We start from the raw sequence: 16,182 nt of genomic DNA on the forward strand, positions 1-16,182 counted from the left end.
AAAAGATTATTACAATACATAAATACCTAGAAAGACAATAAAAGAGAAAATAAAAAAAAATATCTCATCTTTTGTTGTATATTCAATTTTATGTTTTATTATTTACATTAAATAGTATATTTTATAAAAGAAAAAAATGTTTATAATTTAATTCTCATTATATACTAAATAAAATTTAAAAAATAAAAAATTATATTGATATTTAAGTGTTGCCACGTTGGCCTAATTTGGATTTACAAGGTTTCAGGCTCCATAGTTGCTGCCAAATTTGAGCACAGTGTTTCCAACTATTAAAACTTTATGTATATCCATGAAAGATATTTCACTCAAAGACATATTCTTTTCACTCTACAAGGAATAACATTTTTTTATCTTAATGATTTTTAATTTATATAAAAAATATAATTTAGATTAATATTTTATTTCATAGTTTAGCACGTAGCCATATTTAGATGCATGCATGTGTTTGTCGGAGAAAGTGACATTTTAACTAATCTTCGAAATGTCTTGCTTGTTAATGAAAGGTCAAAAACTGTTCATTTTTTCAAATATTATTAACCATCACTGGAATCTAACACAACCAACAAGATATAGTTTAAAGCTAATCATGCATAAATAGTTTTTTCTTTTTCTTTTTACTGATCACAGCAATAGTTGATATGTGAATCTTCGTATTCGAATAGTAACATATATAAAACTGTATTATACTATTTATGCTTTGTCCTTTTTTTTTATTTTTTATTTTATTTTAAGATCGTAAATAATAGTTTTTATTCTTTTACAGAGTAACACTATTAGTTTATTGTGTTTTAATTATTAATTTTCTGATTAGAAATTATTAAGTATTTTATCATCTTATGAGGGAATCTGTGTCATTCTGATTGAAATGAATAGTTGAAATTTAAATAATTTAGTTATTTTATTCAGCCACAGGGAATCCATGGGGTTTATTTAAACTGCTCAATAATTTTGTTTTGGAGACACCTAACTATATTTATATATGATTATTTCATTAATTGTTTTGATCTTATGTTTTAAAAATGTATATATCATTTGTTTGAAGAGTGAAATCCATTATTTCGAGGATTTGCAGATTAATATTTAGTTTAACACATTTTTTTAAACTAAAAATATACATTGTTATTAAAAATGATTTTAAGTTTAAATCAACTTGTAAGATAGATTATGTTTACAATTATATATATTTAATTTTTTTATTACATATATTATTTAAATGTATTAAAGATTATTATATGATTAGTTAAAATTATAAAGTTACACGTTACTAGTAAGTTTATAACATTATGTAGTTTTAAAGTAATATTATGATTTTACGAATCTATAATATGATTGATAGATGTTATTATGATCTCTATTTATAAAAAAGATAATATTACATATTTTATTAAAGTTTTATTTTCTCTTCATCTTCATAAGAGGAGAAAACTGTATAAGATTCTTTATATTGAAATATCATATACTTCTTGTTATTATTGATATCATTATCTATGTCACTCAATGGTATATTCAGATACACTCTCGCATTCTATTTTTATCGTGAATTATTAGTGTACGAGTTCCTTAGGAACAAAAACATGTGATTCAACACAATTATTATTTGCTATAAAATTTCTTGAAGTGGTTTCAAAGTCTAATGTGTGATTTTAAAAATTTTGAAATTTGGATTACGCATATTAACTTATACATACAACGCTATTTAAAATTGGTGTTTTCCAAATTCAAAATGAAACTTATTTTGGAATTTTATTTTATTTTATTGTTATTTTTTATCTTTGGTTTGGTACATCAATGTTCAAATTTTGGTAATTTAACATTTTAAATGAATTGAATGAATCAAGAAGTCACCAGAGTGACCTCTCTTGGGTAAATTTATTTGTAAAAAATTTTAAATGTTTATGTTTATGAAGGCAAATATTAGTATACTTAAATGAAGATTAATAAACGAATTGTATACAAACTTGTGATGATAAACATGTGATAATGGTAAAATTTTACTTATTAATGATAAATCAATCCAAAGATAGATTTATTATTTAATATGTTTTATTATCAATATTTGATCATTACAATATGATATCACTAGTAAGTAGTGTTTCTCTCTAATGACTTGATATTAATGGTACACTAGTATCTTAAGATGATGAACATATTGATGGTTAATTTTTTTTTATAATGTGAACATAATTAAATTATTCATTTTATTCTTAATTCAGTTGCTATTTGTTTCAATATAGATTAATTTGAATGTTCTAGCAAGATCGAAGATACCCTAAAAAAACTCCACAAAAAGCTCTTCACTACATTCTTCAACCTTCAAATTTAGATGTTCCAAAATCTAAGTATCACTCTAAGCAAGGGTGTGCCTACAAAAGACACACCAACTTGACGCGACACTCAAATCAAAGGTGTGCATGAGTGAGGGTAATAAATGTTGTAATAACGAATACATAATTAATTACCTCATGAACTGTGTTATTTATATTAGGTTTATAGACCCTTGTCTGGCTAGGCCTGAATCACATAGATAATTATCATAATTAATTTGTTTAATAATATGCTAATTCGTTTTAGTTCTTAACTTTTACTAACTCAGATAATCCTTATTATTATAATGTTATGAGGTCAATGTGATCCTATTCACCATAGGTGTTCATCTCGGTCATATGAGAAGCAAAAAGATCTTGATCATTACGGATCAAGATGATATCAAGCAAGCCTGAGATAATCTTAGGTGTGTAGGCCGAGATAGTCTTAGATACATATAGTACAAATTCAATTTTGGTTCTTAATGGAACAAATTTTAAGACTAGAAAAATAAAATGGATATTGTTCTTGATTGTATGGATCTTGACCTTGTATTAAGAATTGAGAAACTCACTTCTCTTAAGAACTCTAGTACCGTTTAAGAAATAAGAAGTTATGAGAAAAGAGATACTCAAATTGCATGAGTCTTGTGGTCATTAAGCATGACATTCCTAAAGTCTTTTGGATACTATCTTTAAGGAGATTAAAGTGTCAAATATTTCCTTACTAAATTAATAGCATTTTTGAAAAAAAAAACGATAAGACAAAAACAAGTGTTCTTCTTTAAGACTTGATTTCTATGAAGTATTTGCGATAAAGGAATTGTGCGGGAAAACATTTCAAGAATGTCAAATATTATTTCAAAACTTAAAACACTAAAGATTGAGGTGTTGAAAGACTTGCTCATACATTTAATATTGATTTTTCTTGCTTCATAACTTACTCGATTTAAGATATTTTATAACTGTAAAAAAGATAAAGCAAAAACATGTATTCTTCTTTAGAATTTGATTTCTATTAAGTATCGTTCTATGAAATATCAAGACAAAGAAAATGTGATAAAATACATTTCGAAAATGTCAAATATTACTTTAAAACTTAAAACACTAAATATTGAGTTGTCAAAAGACTTATTTATACATTTAGTATTGATTTCTCTTTCTTCTTAACTTGGTCAGTTTAAAATATTTTATAACTGTATAAATGATGAACTCATTTCATACTGTTTACAATAAGAGACGAGAAAATGTTGAAGCAAGAAAATACAAAAAGAAAACTGATAATAAAAAATGTTGTTAAGAGTTTAACACAAAAGAAATAAAATCAAGAGGATAATTTTACTCTGGTCCACCAATGAAATGTAACAGTCAATATATACATAAGAATACTTTTTAACCAGTATCACATTTTTAATTAAAAAAACATAGAATAAAACAAGATTAAAACACTTCATTTAAATTTAATCAAATAAATCTGGTCTGTGTATTTTACTTTTAACCAGTGCACTTCTCTCTGCTGCTGGTTAATAGGATAAATTACGAGTAATTTCCAAAACTGGGTATTTTTTTTTACACAAAATTGAGGGGATTCATTCCAATGGTACAAAAGCTGAAGCTCAGATACAACGACTCTTTTAAACCCAATAAGTATTCATGTGATGTAATATGCACACACTTGAGTGTGTTGAAAAAATGTTTACATGACACACAACAAAGCCATAAAAGTAACGCTGTAACAAGAAATCTTTACGAGCTATATACAGAGATAGATCCTCAGCAATAACGAAGAAAAAACTAGTAATATTTACCACCCCTTAATTTCACAATCCTGTAATCACCAAGTCCTACAATGTAGTGTTGTTTGAGAATGGATGTGTTTATCTTCGATGAGAACTTGAAACTCATGCTATACCCTCTTGGGTGTGGCTGCTCAAATCAGATTTTGCAGTTGAAGGAAGCCAGAGTTCTAGACGTGTTCCCCCAGCTCCCAGAGGAGCATCTTTAATCCGAGGTGAAACGATACGGACGACACAGCCATAGCTTTCTAGTATCTCACGAGCAACAGTCATCCCAGCAACAAAGTTCCAAGTCATATTGTCCTCAATCATACCATCAGACAACAGTTCTTGTCCATAAGGTGTGAGTGAGTGCATCTGAGTCTGCATACATGTTCATAACCGACAATTAATTTCTATTTTTACAAAATTCAATTCCACTTGCAATTAAACACTCGATATAAGAACTGTTTGAATATAAATAAGGACTGGGCTTCGAGTGCAGTGTTATACTTGGGAAAATGCTGCAATATTTTCTCACAATAAATATGCTTAAACTAAGACGTTGATCAAGCACAAGGCACTAAATGTTCCCAAGTTTCCCATGGAGATGCTTCAAATTTGCAAATTACGTGCATAAAACAATTTCCAGCTCGTTCAAAAGAAAACCAAGCAAGTACTGCAGGAGTGGGAGTGAACTGAAGTTACCATGTAGTGCATATCAGGACCATCATCATCAATAAGTACAAGGGTGCCACCAGCTGGTGCTGCAGTAGATACAATTTCAACCTTTCCTCCAACATTCGTCCGTAGTAAAGCACCTTCAATAAGATTGCTGAAAGCCTGGCGCAGTGCAGGTTCTTCTACAGCAGCTAGCAAAGGTGATGAGAGTTCACTTAGTTCCACCAAACGTTTTTGACTCTGGGCAAGTGGTCTAACTGAATCAACTAATTCTGTCAATACTTCAGAAACATTGCATGATCTTCCTGACGTTAACAAAAGAGCATAAGCAAAAAAATGCATACAAGAAAATAATTAATAAAAATATCTAAAAGCCAAAAGCATAGCTGAAAACTAATGAACGAATTAAATATATAAGATATTATTGATGCAAAAAAGAAAGTGCAGAGTTAAGAGCTTATTTAGGTTGAGTGGAAAATCAAAAAAATCAAGAGGGTATATATAAAGAAAGAGAGGAAGGGGAGGATGAAGTCGCTTCAAGAGTAACTTTAAGAGAGTTACTCCTCATATTAACCTTAAATTTTCTCTTAATCTAAAGAGTTCTACTAAGTAGTTCATTTTTCACCACTAAATTAAGAGAATATCAAGAGTGAAAATGAAAAATAACTCTCACAAAGTTAATCTGAAAACAATTTGATCACTCTTCAAACATACATAAACATATATATAGAAAGAGAGAGAGAGAGAAAGAGAGAGAGGAAAATGGGGGGTAAGTGATGGCAGTATAAGAAGAAGCGTGAGCTTTTATTAACGAGTGAAACCCACCTGATTCCATGTTGCAATGGAGCAAGAGCCAAAGGTGGTAGTGGCATCTCTATATCGTAGACAGCAGCAGTTAGAGAAAGTGACTCACTAGAGTTTTTCATTTTATTTGAAGAGACGTCATCCCCTGGGGAGTTATCTAGCAATTGAGATCTAGCAGATTCAGCAAGTATGTGGGTAGAACCATTCATTTTCTTGATTGCTTCTTCATTGTAGCGCACTATATTATTCTACGTATAGGACAAAAAAATTAACATCAGAGGTGTACTAATTTCTACAGGTTTGCTTCCCTTTTTTGTTTATTACAAAATGCTTGCTGAGTATTCTCCATAAGAAACTGGTCAAGACAAACTTTGTTCAAGAAAATGTACTTCTAGCATGTTTGGAAATTGGCCATTAGTTAATTATAGACTGCTGACAATACATAATGAACTAAAACTACTAGCATAAATAGAAATAAATCATGCTTCACTGGGCTTAATTTCAAGGAAATCGTCACTTCTTTTTTCAAATATTCTATCCAGCTGCAAAAATAAGTTCAATCCAAGACGCACTTAGAATTATTGCATGATCAAACCTCAATTCCTGAAATGCAATTGGCTGTTATTATCATTAAACTAACAAGTAACTTGATTCCTTAGCCTTTTCTTGTTTTGTGCCTTAGTTGACCAAACTTGGTATTTCAGTAAGGGAAAGAATATAAGCAATTCAAGACCACAGATTTAGGTTAGAAGAGGGGATTCACAATTGATATTGGAAATCCCACAATTGAATGCAAGTGAGGTCACAGACCTAAGCAATTTATCACTGAACTCTTTCATGTGCTTCAGGATTTAAGTTTCTAATTTCTTTCTCTTCTGATTCTCTAGTAATAATCCCTTTTTGTCGTTTGAGTAACAAAAGGTTTTAGAGAATTCAGTTATCACGAATTAATCCCTTGAATGTAATACTTAGGACTCAAATCCCCTTATTTCTTTTGTGACAAGACACATTTGCCCATAAGAACATTTTTGCATGCAACAATTATATAGAGGAAGAGACAAAAAGGGATGAAAACTCAAGATCTTCCAACGTAAATTGAACATCAAGTCACTAATTGATTATTGGTAAATGAAAAGTATTTGCATGCTAGCATGATTATAAGTAGAAAAGAAAGAAGTACCTTTGTCAAATAAACAGCATCCTGTAGTTGTTGGAGAACGTCCCTCAACCGATTACCTTGCACCAAGAGGTCTTCAACAATGTCATATGAAATCTGTGTAGTTACCAATTATGAGACATTCTTGACTTACAAAAATCATAAGGTATGGACAACGATTCAATATCCTTTCAGTTTGAACACTTTTTCGTTTTGCAGCATGTTCACACTAATTTTCTGAAATTATCTATTTTCATTCAGTAATTCCTTTATCTAAAACTTCCCATATTATTGCAATAAAAATAATAAAAGAATTAAATTCAAGGCCTCATGAATAAGAATATAGCCTGCAATCTCCAACTTACTAAAGGTAGCACATTCAGTACACATAAAGTGCATGCTCAAACAAGGGATTCTCAAAATATTAAATCTGCCTAAAATGGTAGTTTATGATACGTGTGCACTTATATTGCAGACTAGACATGATCATATATCAATTCAACTAATGGATTGACCTAGTTTAAATAAACAGTTTGTTGTAAACGTAACGTATGAATACTCAGTTTTCAGAAAGTGACTTATAATTAACATGGTAATGACATAGTTTTTATTTTTAAGATAAAATAACAATCATAGTACACATTTTACAACCTGATCTCACCCCCCGCAAAAATGGAAAAATGATCCCCGCCAGAACAGGGTTTTATCCATGGGTTTGGATCATATGGCCAGACCCATACCATTGGCCCAAACTTGGTTCAGCTTGGACCTCGTCCAACTGGCTACTTGGGTTCCCACTTACAGAAATGTAAACGTATGTGAATTTACATTTCATCAGGCACAATTTAGACAATCTTCAAACCTGAGTTCTCTTTGTCTGTGCAGACAGGATTTTACTTAAGGTTTGAATACTGGAAAGTGGACCACGGATCTGTAAGAAAAGAAAAATTAGATCAAGATGAAAATGAGATATTAAAGGAATGCAACAACAGTCCATAACCCATACTTGCTCAACCAGATTACCCATTCTGACATTATTCTGCCATGTTGATTGCTGAAGTAACATTGCTTTCTGTAAAAGGAGCATAACCATGAGAAATTTAGGTCCAGACAAAAAGTTAAAGCTATTGTTGTAAAAGTCGTGAACCCATACAACAATGCCATAGAGAAATAAACTTAAAAGACATGCATTGCACGCTACAACATAACAGTAACTTAGTCTACTGATAGATAAAATAATTGTGAACTTCAACGCAACAACTATCAAAGCACACATACAAGTAGCAACTGTTATGAAATGCAAATTTCCAGGAAATCCCACAGAATTTGGGGACTGTAAAACTTTCAACCATTTCATATTTGAAGAGTAATGAGTTAATGAATGGATTTTCTTCTTTTGTTCAAAGGAAAACAAAGGCGGCAGCTTATAAACCTGATCCATCACATATGCCATAGCAAGAGACTGTGAAATGTTGACAGCATTTGATCTTTGCTCAGAAGTGAAGTTACGCATACCAACTTTTTCGTCCTTGACCCGAAGGGTCTGAATTTCCCTCGACTTCTTGTCTAAATCCAAGAAGGGAGGCAACGAATAAGCTTCCTCAACAGACGTGTGGATATCTGGACCCTCACTTTGAGCTTTCTGACACTGTTCCTCCTCCACCACTGGAAGCTCAGCAACCAAGAAACCAACAACAAATGGGTGTTTCACCATCGGAAGAACGACAGCCTTGCATTCAGGGACAACATTAACCTACAATTAAAATCAACAACTGCATTAAATTTATCCTACCCAAGAAGAATAATCAAGCATAGTGGAACAAAAGCAGAAGCACACTGTGTGCTCAAGATAATATACACACTTGCAAATTGGAAAGTGTGGCCTCAGCAGTACGCAAGCCCGCAGGAATACTAAAATGACCCACAAGAATGACAATGCCCTCTGACTCTGCATCTCCAGGGTACAGTGCAACCCGTCGAAGCTCCAACCGATCCATCACATAACTACCAGCTGGTCTAACATACACCTGAACACCAAAAACAACATATCTCCCTAATCACATAACTCAGTTCAAGTTTAAACAAACAAAAAATGTAATCCTTACTTAGAAACAGCCAACTTAGTTTCTAAATTTGCAAATAACAGCCGTGAATATTACAGAAAAACAAATTCAGTCCCTATCGTAGTAATCAACGGTCCATCAAGTTGATGCATGAAATTGAACTCATAATTGAACCCAACAAACGAACGACGCAGGTTATTATAGAAAGAGAGGAGCAACCGAGAGTAGGGCTTCGGGAACGATCCTGCGAAAGAGGTGAAGCTGGTGGAGACAGAGTCGATGGAAGTCAGTGCTGGGAAGCACGAGTCCGGTTTGGCGATCGGTCTGGAGGGTCTGGGTGAACTGGACGGGGGAGGTGGAGGCCTTGCGAATGGCGGAGGCAACAGCGGCGGCAGAAGGCACGGTGAGGCGGAGGGCGTCATCGGAATCGGAGGTAGGGTTGTCGTTGTGCGTGATAGGGAGGCTGACGGAATTGGAGAAAATTCGGTGGGATTTGGCGTTGGAATAGCAGAAGCTGAGCGAAGAGTGTGGAGGAGTGTGAGTCACACCTGAGCTCGCTGCACAGACAAGCATTTCCCTTTGATCGATTACTTTGCAACACCAAAATCAACCTTCTACTTCTACTTGATTGGATTCTTCATCCTTCAGCAAAAAGAACTTATAGCTTTTTTTCTTATTAATTTACTCTTCTTTTTCTTCATATTTTTATTATTAGTATTTATCTGTTGTTCCAATGTTGACCACTGAACGATGAAGGGCGTTGAGGGAAAATACTTAAACAAAGAATATTTTTTTGGTCAGTGATCGTTTAACTTACATTAGTCAACATTTTCTTCATTAACTTCAGTGGCGTCTTCTTGGGTAATATCAAACTTTTTTTTTTCAGTCGTATAATAGGAAGAGTTAATGTTACTCAAAGTTAATTTAAAAACCGAAAATTTAGCAAAGAAAAAATAGATTGTGATGAAAGACTTCAAAAAAAATAATCTAACTAATAGAATTGTAATTAACATCGTCTTAGATAACCTCAAATGTTAATCAAGAAATTTTCTTTTATTCAATTGTAAAATTTTCAAGAAATTTTTATTACAAAAACAGTTTTGTTCATCATTGAAAACTCAGATGGTAATTTTAAATTATGATAATAAAATATCTTTATTCTAATAGAGAATGTTCTAGTAAACTTAATAATTTCGTTTAAAAATTGAGGTAAAAAACGTTGAAATATTTTTTTATTTTTTCATCTTTAAGAACAAATCATAACAAAGGTTCAAATTCTATTAATATAAGTGATTAGAACAAGAACGGAGATATTTTAAAAATAAGATAATACAATTTTTAATAAATTTCAATTTTCACTCAAATAAAATATTTAATTATTAAATAGTTTAAAATAAAAATACTTTACATTTATGTATTTAAATTTTCTAGAAATTGTGAAATGCTGTTTACAGAGAGTAAATATTTAGAAGTAGTTAATTGCTTATTCTAAACATATGGGTAGGCTTTTCGCGATGATGATTACCATTTTAATTAGCTTAAAATATTTTTTAAAATAAATTAATTGTGTAAAAAAATTGTTACCATTAAATAAATTAAAATTTGCTTACTTTATTAAACACTATTAGGTAAAATAATATAAAAAAATATATGAAACCAAACAATATTCACAACAACAAAGGGATCGCACTTTGAAAATTTTGACCCGTCTTATCAGTTATTATTGTTATTTATTATTATTATTATTACTATTATAAATATTTAAAAAAAGTGATTAATTAATGGTTTTTATAATTAATAATTATTTCATTATAATTAATCATTACAATTTCATCTGTAAGTATTGTAATTTAAGTTTTAATGTTATACTATAAAAGTGGATTGAAAAATAAAACTTAGCCTTATCAATCGAATTATCAAATTAATAAGAGATTGGCATGTCAAGTTTATTTGACGACAAATCCCTTATCAAAGCAATTCATAACATTATAATAAACTGCATAATCAGTATAAATCCATCCTAGTCATTAATATGTCATGAATATGTCTATAAAGTACAAGTATATTACCATCAATACACCAACAAGAAATATAGGAAGATCAACTTATAATACAATTCGCAAGACTATAAAAAAGATACTAAATTGTATTTGAATCTTAATTAAGAAGTTGAAGTTGAAAAAAAAGTATACTGTAACTTTGAATTCATCTGATGTTTGGTGTGAAATTTATTTTTATCTGGAAAAAATGTCAAATATAGTAAAAAAATTAGCTAACTAACTTCAAATGATATTACTTTTAGCTGAAATTCTTTTATTTGTTTAGACTTAAATTATATTCCCTGTGTGTAATTCATGAAGTATGTACATTATTTTTTTTGCAAGCTACATTCAAATACTTGCAGGTTTTGTTGACACCAGTTTAACATACAAAATAAATATAAGGAATAAAATTCAAACATTTTTATGGATATTATTTTGTATGTAACATATTTCTCTACTAGATGTGCTTAGTTTTGCAGTCTTTTAATAGATTTGAATCAAGAATCAAGAATATTTTGCAGGGCTCTAACTCAATCATAATTAACATGTTAAACTCTGGTAAAAAATATATATCAATGAATGATGAATAAACTTTGTGAACACGATTCATCAAACACTTGGTAAAACCTGGTAGTTGAGGCACAGAGATCAAAATTCAGTCTTCCAAGAACGTGAATTTGTAACTCCTAATGATGTAGGTGGATCTGAAAATGAGCCATTGACTATCTGCAGAAAGATCCAATTATTAGCAGCTTCGGTGTAATGGATTCCATCCCAAATGATCCTCACACTTGGATCTTTGCAAGATTTGGCTATCACAACCTCTCTCCCATTCTTTCTCTTGCTTGCTCCACATCTCTCTCTATTATTGAAGTTGTATTTCCCACCATGTCCACAGCATGCTATCACCCCCTTCTCAAAACCTTTTCATTCCAAAAATTCTACACTATTATTTCACTGCATTTTCCAACTTCAAATAGGCAACAACGATGAAAGAGAAATTAAAAGCCATACCATATTTTTTAGCATGGCTGATGAGGGTGTACTTCACCCTATACACATCAACATAGGTGATTTTAGCCTCTGGCAATTCTTCCCTCAGTTTCCCAACAGTTTCTTTTAATCTTTTATTAAAATATTGGGCCACCTCATTGAATGGTTTGGCACACCCAAACTCGTCCATTTGGGCTGGGCTCATGGGATAGCGATCCAGCATGTATGGCAAGCATCCCAACGGGCCTGTGTTGTGTATCCAAAACGACCTCCCACCTTCCTCATACACACCCTACTTCATTTGATTATCCAAAACACATTGGTTCAGTAAATTTCATACACCACATGAAATTATCAAAGTAAATTATAACAAGAGATGTCTGAACAGAACTCTCTGGATTTCTATAAAAGAAAAATAAATCACAACATTTCTTAAATTTTACAAACACTCTTGGCTATTTATATTCTTACACACTCACACTCTTTTTGCATTACGCTAATCCTCTCTTTGAAAAGTTAGAGAATCCCAAAAACAAAGGTTAAATATATAACTGACCTTTATAACTCTGGTGAACTGGCCCAATACATCAGGAATATAGGCCTTGACTTGTTCTGTGGTCAAGTTGAGTTTGTAGCCAGCTGTGATATCATTTTGGCCAATATCAAAGGTATATAGAGCCTCAGAAAAATACTCCTCCTTGGGCAATAACTCCTTAAACACCCCTCCTGTACCACATTAAAATAGTTTATCATTTAGCATCCTTTTTTAGTTTGTTCCATTTTAATCACTAATTTTCTCCCTTCAGTTGAACAAAGCCAAGGAAGAAGGAAAAGTTTACCAGAAGGAGTACAAATCCAACCCAAGCCTTTTCCAAGGAGACATTATAGTTATTAGAAAATGTTCCTGCCACACTATATATTCGCCACAATTTATCTATTTTTCTCATCAGAAGAAACTCGGTGAATTTTGCCAAATATATGGATTTAATTTACAAATTATCGGGAATCTTGAAAAAAATTATGTACAACGACAATTATAAAATAAAAAAAAATTAACTTTTTACAAACCATTAGACCAACCTGATAAGCTAAAATTCGATCAGTTTTTTTACCAACCAAAACATGTTTAAAAAAGTACCAAGAGTCTCAGTATACTCTGTCTATATTGAAATCAGTACATCTACATATTTTTTTTAGTTTTTACATCAATATTTAAAAATATACTAATTTAGGTTTAACACTTATTAATTATACTATTTTTAATTTGTGATATGTTAATTACACAATCACGTATTTATAGATATTTTACTATCCCTACCCACTATATTCCCACGTCTTTAATTAAAGAGTAATATGTTACGATAATTATTAAATGTTGGTACAAAAGAAGTTTGAAAAAAAATTAGGAGTTTCAATTTGAATAAAGACAACTTTGGAGCTAATTTGTGATATTGGGATTTGAATTTACAATTGCATATGCAGGATGTTGAAGTGTGTGTAATACCTTGTTGGCGAACCAATTTGGATCTGGTTTTGAAATCGGAGAATTGCACGAACTGCACATCTAGGGAAATGGGACTGTATCCGCTCTGAGACTTAGTTGTGTTCTGAGGTCTGACGGTGGATCCCGCGGTGGCGAAGTTCGCTCCGTGGCTGAAATTGGACCCCACCGAGTCCAAGTAAGCACTGAGATAAGGCAAGCCCAAGCTCTTCGCTGTTCAAATTCATTTTTATCAAAGGTTTATGCGGTGATGCTTCAGTAAAGAACTGATCTAATAGCTACTTTGTATTACCTATAAAATCGATTATGAGGCGGCCATCGGAGAATCGTCCTTTTGGAGAGTGGAAAAACGTGATTCCGTTGGGAGGAGGAGCTTGTCCGAACGCCGCCGAGAGACCGCCGGTGTCAGAATTGGAGTCTCCGAAGTTGAAAATTGCTCTGAAATTGCTTTCTCTTCCACAAATTACATTACTCTGCATCAGTGTTGTTGAAATCACAAGCCATCTCACAAATTGTAACATATTCTCGGACATGGTTTTTGTGGTTTTTGAAGAATTTAAACTAAGAGACCCCCTCACATTTTTATATTTAACTGTTTTTCCATTATAAAATGATGCTGTAACCTCTCTTCTATTTTTAATAGAATAAATAAATGTATCTTCTTTCTTTATATTTCAATAAAGTGGTTTTCTTTTTTTATTTAAAAACATTAAATGACTAAAAGTTTAATAGACAAAAATAAGTTTTGGAATATAAAAATTGAAAAGAAAAATAAAAAAGTAAAATTATAAATAAAGTAAAGTAGTTTAATACCATTATATTAAAAATTATAAGAAGATTAAGGATTATTAATTAAAATAATTAGAGAGTTTTATGTTTATTTAACTAATTATAATGAAATATTACTATTCTTAGTTATGTATCCTTCAACATTATGTTTGAGTTTATGTAAACAGATTAAATTGAAGATGTACATGCTAACTTGATTATTAAACTCCATAAACATTAAGAAAATAAAAAATAATAATAATAATTTTTAAAAGGTGATATTTTATTATTTTAAACATTATATATTGTAAATAATTTTTTTACTAATTGATGTTTATTTTATAAAAGTTACTATCTTTCTAAAATCTTTTTTAAAATCTTTCTTTGTCTTTTATCTATATCTTTTATCTCATTTTTCATTTGTTTAAAATTTAGAGACATTTTAGAAATCTTTGTAGAGAGCTCTAAACCAATCAAAATTAAAAATAATATAAGTTTACTTTTTCTTACTTTTGAACGAGTGTATTGTTTTGATGTTCCATGTAACTCAAGTCCATGCATGTGACTCAAAATAGTCAAAAGTGAATATATATTTGTTTATGACCACAAGAATGTGATATAATTTTTGTCATGAGTTTTCTTTGTGTAGTTAAAGCATGATAATGTGTTATATTTATAACTCTCCTGGGTGTATTTTTTCCTGTGGTGTACACTAAGACCTCTTCTATTGTTGAGGCATGTTTTTTGAATGTCTCACAAGCTATTTATAATGTCACATTAGTCTTTTAAAGATAGCATTTTCAAGTTCTTCGTACAAGAGGCCAAGTGTAGCAACTTCCCAAGCATATTTGTCATATGATTGCATATCTCTAAAGAGAAACAAGTAGGATACAAGGATGTATGTGACGTTCTTATCCACAAAAATGGTGCATGGAACAAAATGCAACAAATAGGTCCATACGGCATACTCTCATAATTGGTACTCACAACAATCATGATATACGTCTCTTAACCAATTCAGTCTTACATGTGGACCACGACATTGTCTAAGCTCAAATGTAGTCCTTATACGATCCACGTCCAAAAAGATCCATGAGAATTTAAAAAGTTGTTCCAAAGTCTAGGGGTTCATTCAAACAAATGTCTCACTATAAGCAGATGTACCAGCATGGACACATCATCTAGTGTGACAATCATCTCACAGGGACATGAAAAGTGTTTGTCCCTCTATGTCATTTATCAATAAATGCCAATATCTATCCTTTATCAATGTAAACGTACGAAATATCACATTGAGACATTAAACAAGAATTCAACACATAATTTTAAACAACGAGATGACATGCTCTAAATTTATTTAATTTTTTCCATGAGAGACCAACTTATCTCTCTCGATCCTACACATAATAATTACATATAAAATTTAAAAAACTTATTAACAAAAAAAATCATTACTAACTCAACCTTCCTATAATGCATATGCAACGTGATCAACATAACTAGTTAGCAAAAAAGTGTCATGTAGACCTATAGGATATCCAACCACTTCATTTTCTTGGTGAACAACATCTTTGTGTTGCTCAATAACATCATCTTACTGCTCATCAACATCACGATCAATTAATCTTGCAGTTTCACTAGCTTCACCATTACGACCTCGAGCAAATGTCATATATCACCTTCTAGCTTCACCATGTGTAAAATTCTTAGCCAATATGTTGAGGCACATCAGGTTCTTTCCATTTTTATAATAATCAAATTCAAAAAAAGAAAACATTAATAGCAATATACATAAAGAAAAACTAACAAGATCATAAGCCCTTAAAAATAAATTAAAAGAAATTATATATACCAACTTTCGAAGTTCGATAAAATAAATAACTAGATTTTGAAATTTGATAGTCTACAATCGAATTTCAAAACAAAGTAGGCTACTAACTAGGTTTCAAAATCATGTGGAATACTTAATCGAATTTCAAAATTTAGCAGACTACTTAACTAAATTTCAAAATCCAATAGACTCCTTAATCGAATTTCAAAATCTGATACACTACTTAATCACATTTCAAAATCCG

The 16,182-nt window shown here is 31.1% G+C and overlaps 2 protein-coding genes across 2 annotated transcripts; both read right to left on the reverse strand.

The window, feature by feature from the left end:
* Nucleotides 1-3,922: 3,922 nt before the first annotated feature.
* On the reverse strand, nucleotides 3,923-9,489 carry CSK (chloroplast sensor kinase). Its single transcript, XM_047301616.2, has 9 exons — nucleotides 9,023-9,489; nucleotides 8,603-8,767; nucleotides 8,173-8,493; nucleotides 7,747-7,812; nucleotides 7,603-7,671; nucleotides 6,765-6,857; nucleotides 5,606-5,832; nucleotides 4,808-5,081; nucleotides 3,923-4,483 (listed from the first exon to the last, which is right to left on the reverse strand). Exons 1-9 carry the CDS (start codon nucleotides 9,374-9,376, stop codon nucleotides 4,226-4,228), a joined length of 1,827 nt encoding a protein of 608 aa, XP_047157572.2. The 5' UTR covers nucleotides 9,377-9,489; the 3' UTR covers nucleotides 3,923-4,225.
* A 1,820-nt stretch (nucleotides 9,490-11,309) lies between these two features.
* LOC124828353 (GDSL esterase/lipase At3g26430-like) lies at nucleotides 11,310-13,946 on the reverse strand. Its single transcript, XM_047301626.2, has 5 exons — nucleotides 13,632-13,946; nucleotides 13,343-13,552; nucleotides 12,395-12,564; nucleotides 11,860-12,130; nucleotides 11,310-11,768 (listed from the first exon to the last, which is right to left on the reverse strand). The coding sequence occupies exons 1-5, from the start codon at nucleotides 13,870-13,872 to the stop codon at nucleotides 11,494-11,496; spliced, it is 1,167 nt and encodes a 388-aa protein (XP_047157582.2). The 5' UTR covers nucleotides 13,873-13,946; the 3' UTR covers nucleotides 11,310-11,493.
* Between the last annotated feature and the right edge of the window lie 2,236 nt (nucleotides 13,947-16,182).

Source organism: Vigna umbellata, chromosome 1, assembly GCF_029865625.1.
Source record: "Vigna umbellata cultivar VRB3 chromosome 1, Vumbellata_1.0, whole genome shotgun sequence".
Classification (NCBI taxonomy): Eukaryota; Viridiplantae; Streptophyta; class Magnoliopsida; order Fabales; family Fabaceae; genus Vigna; species Vigna umbellata.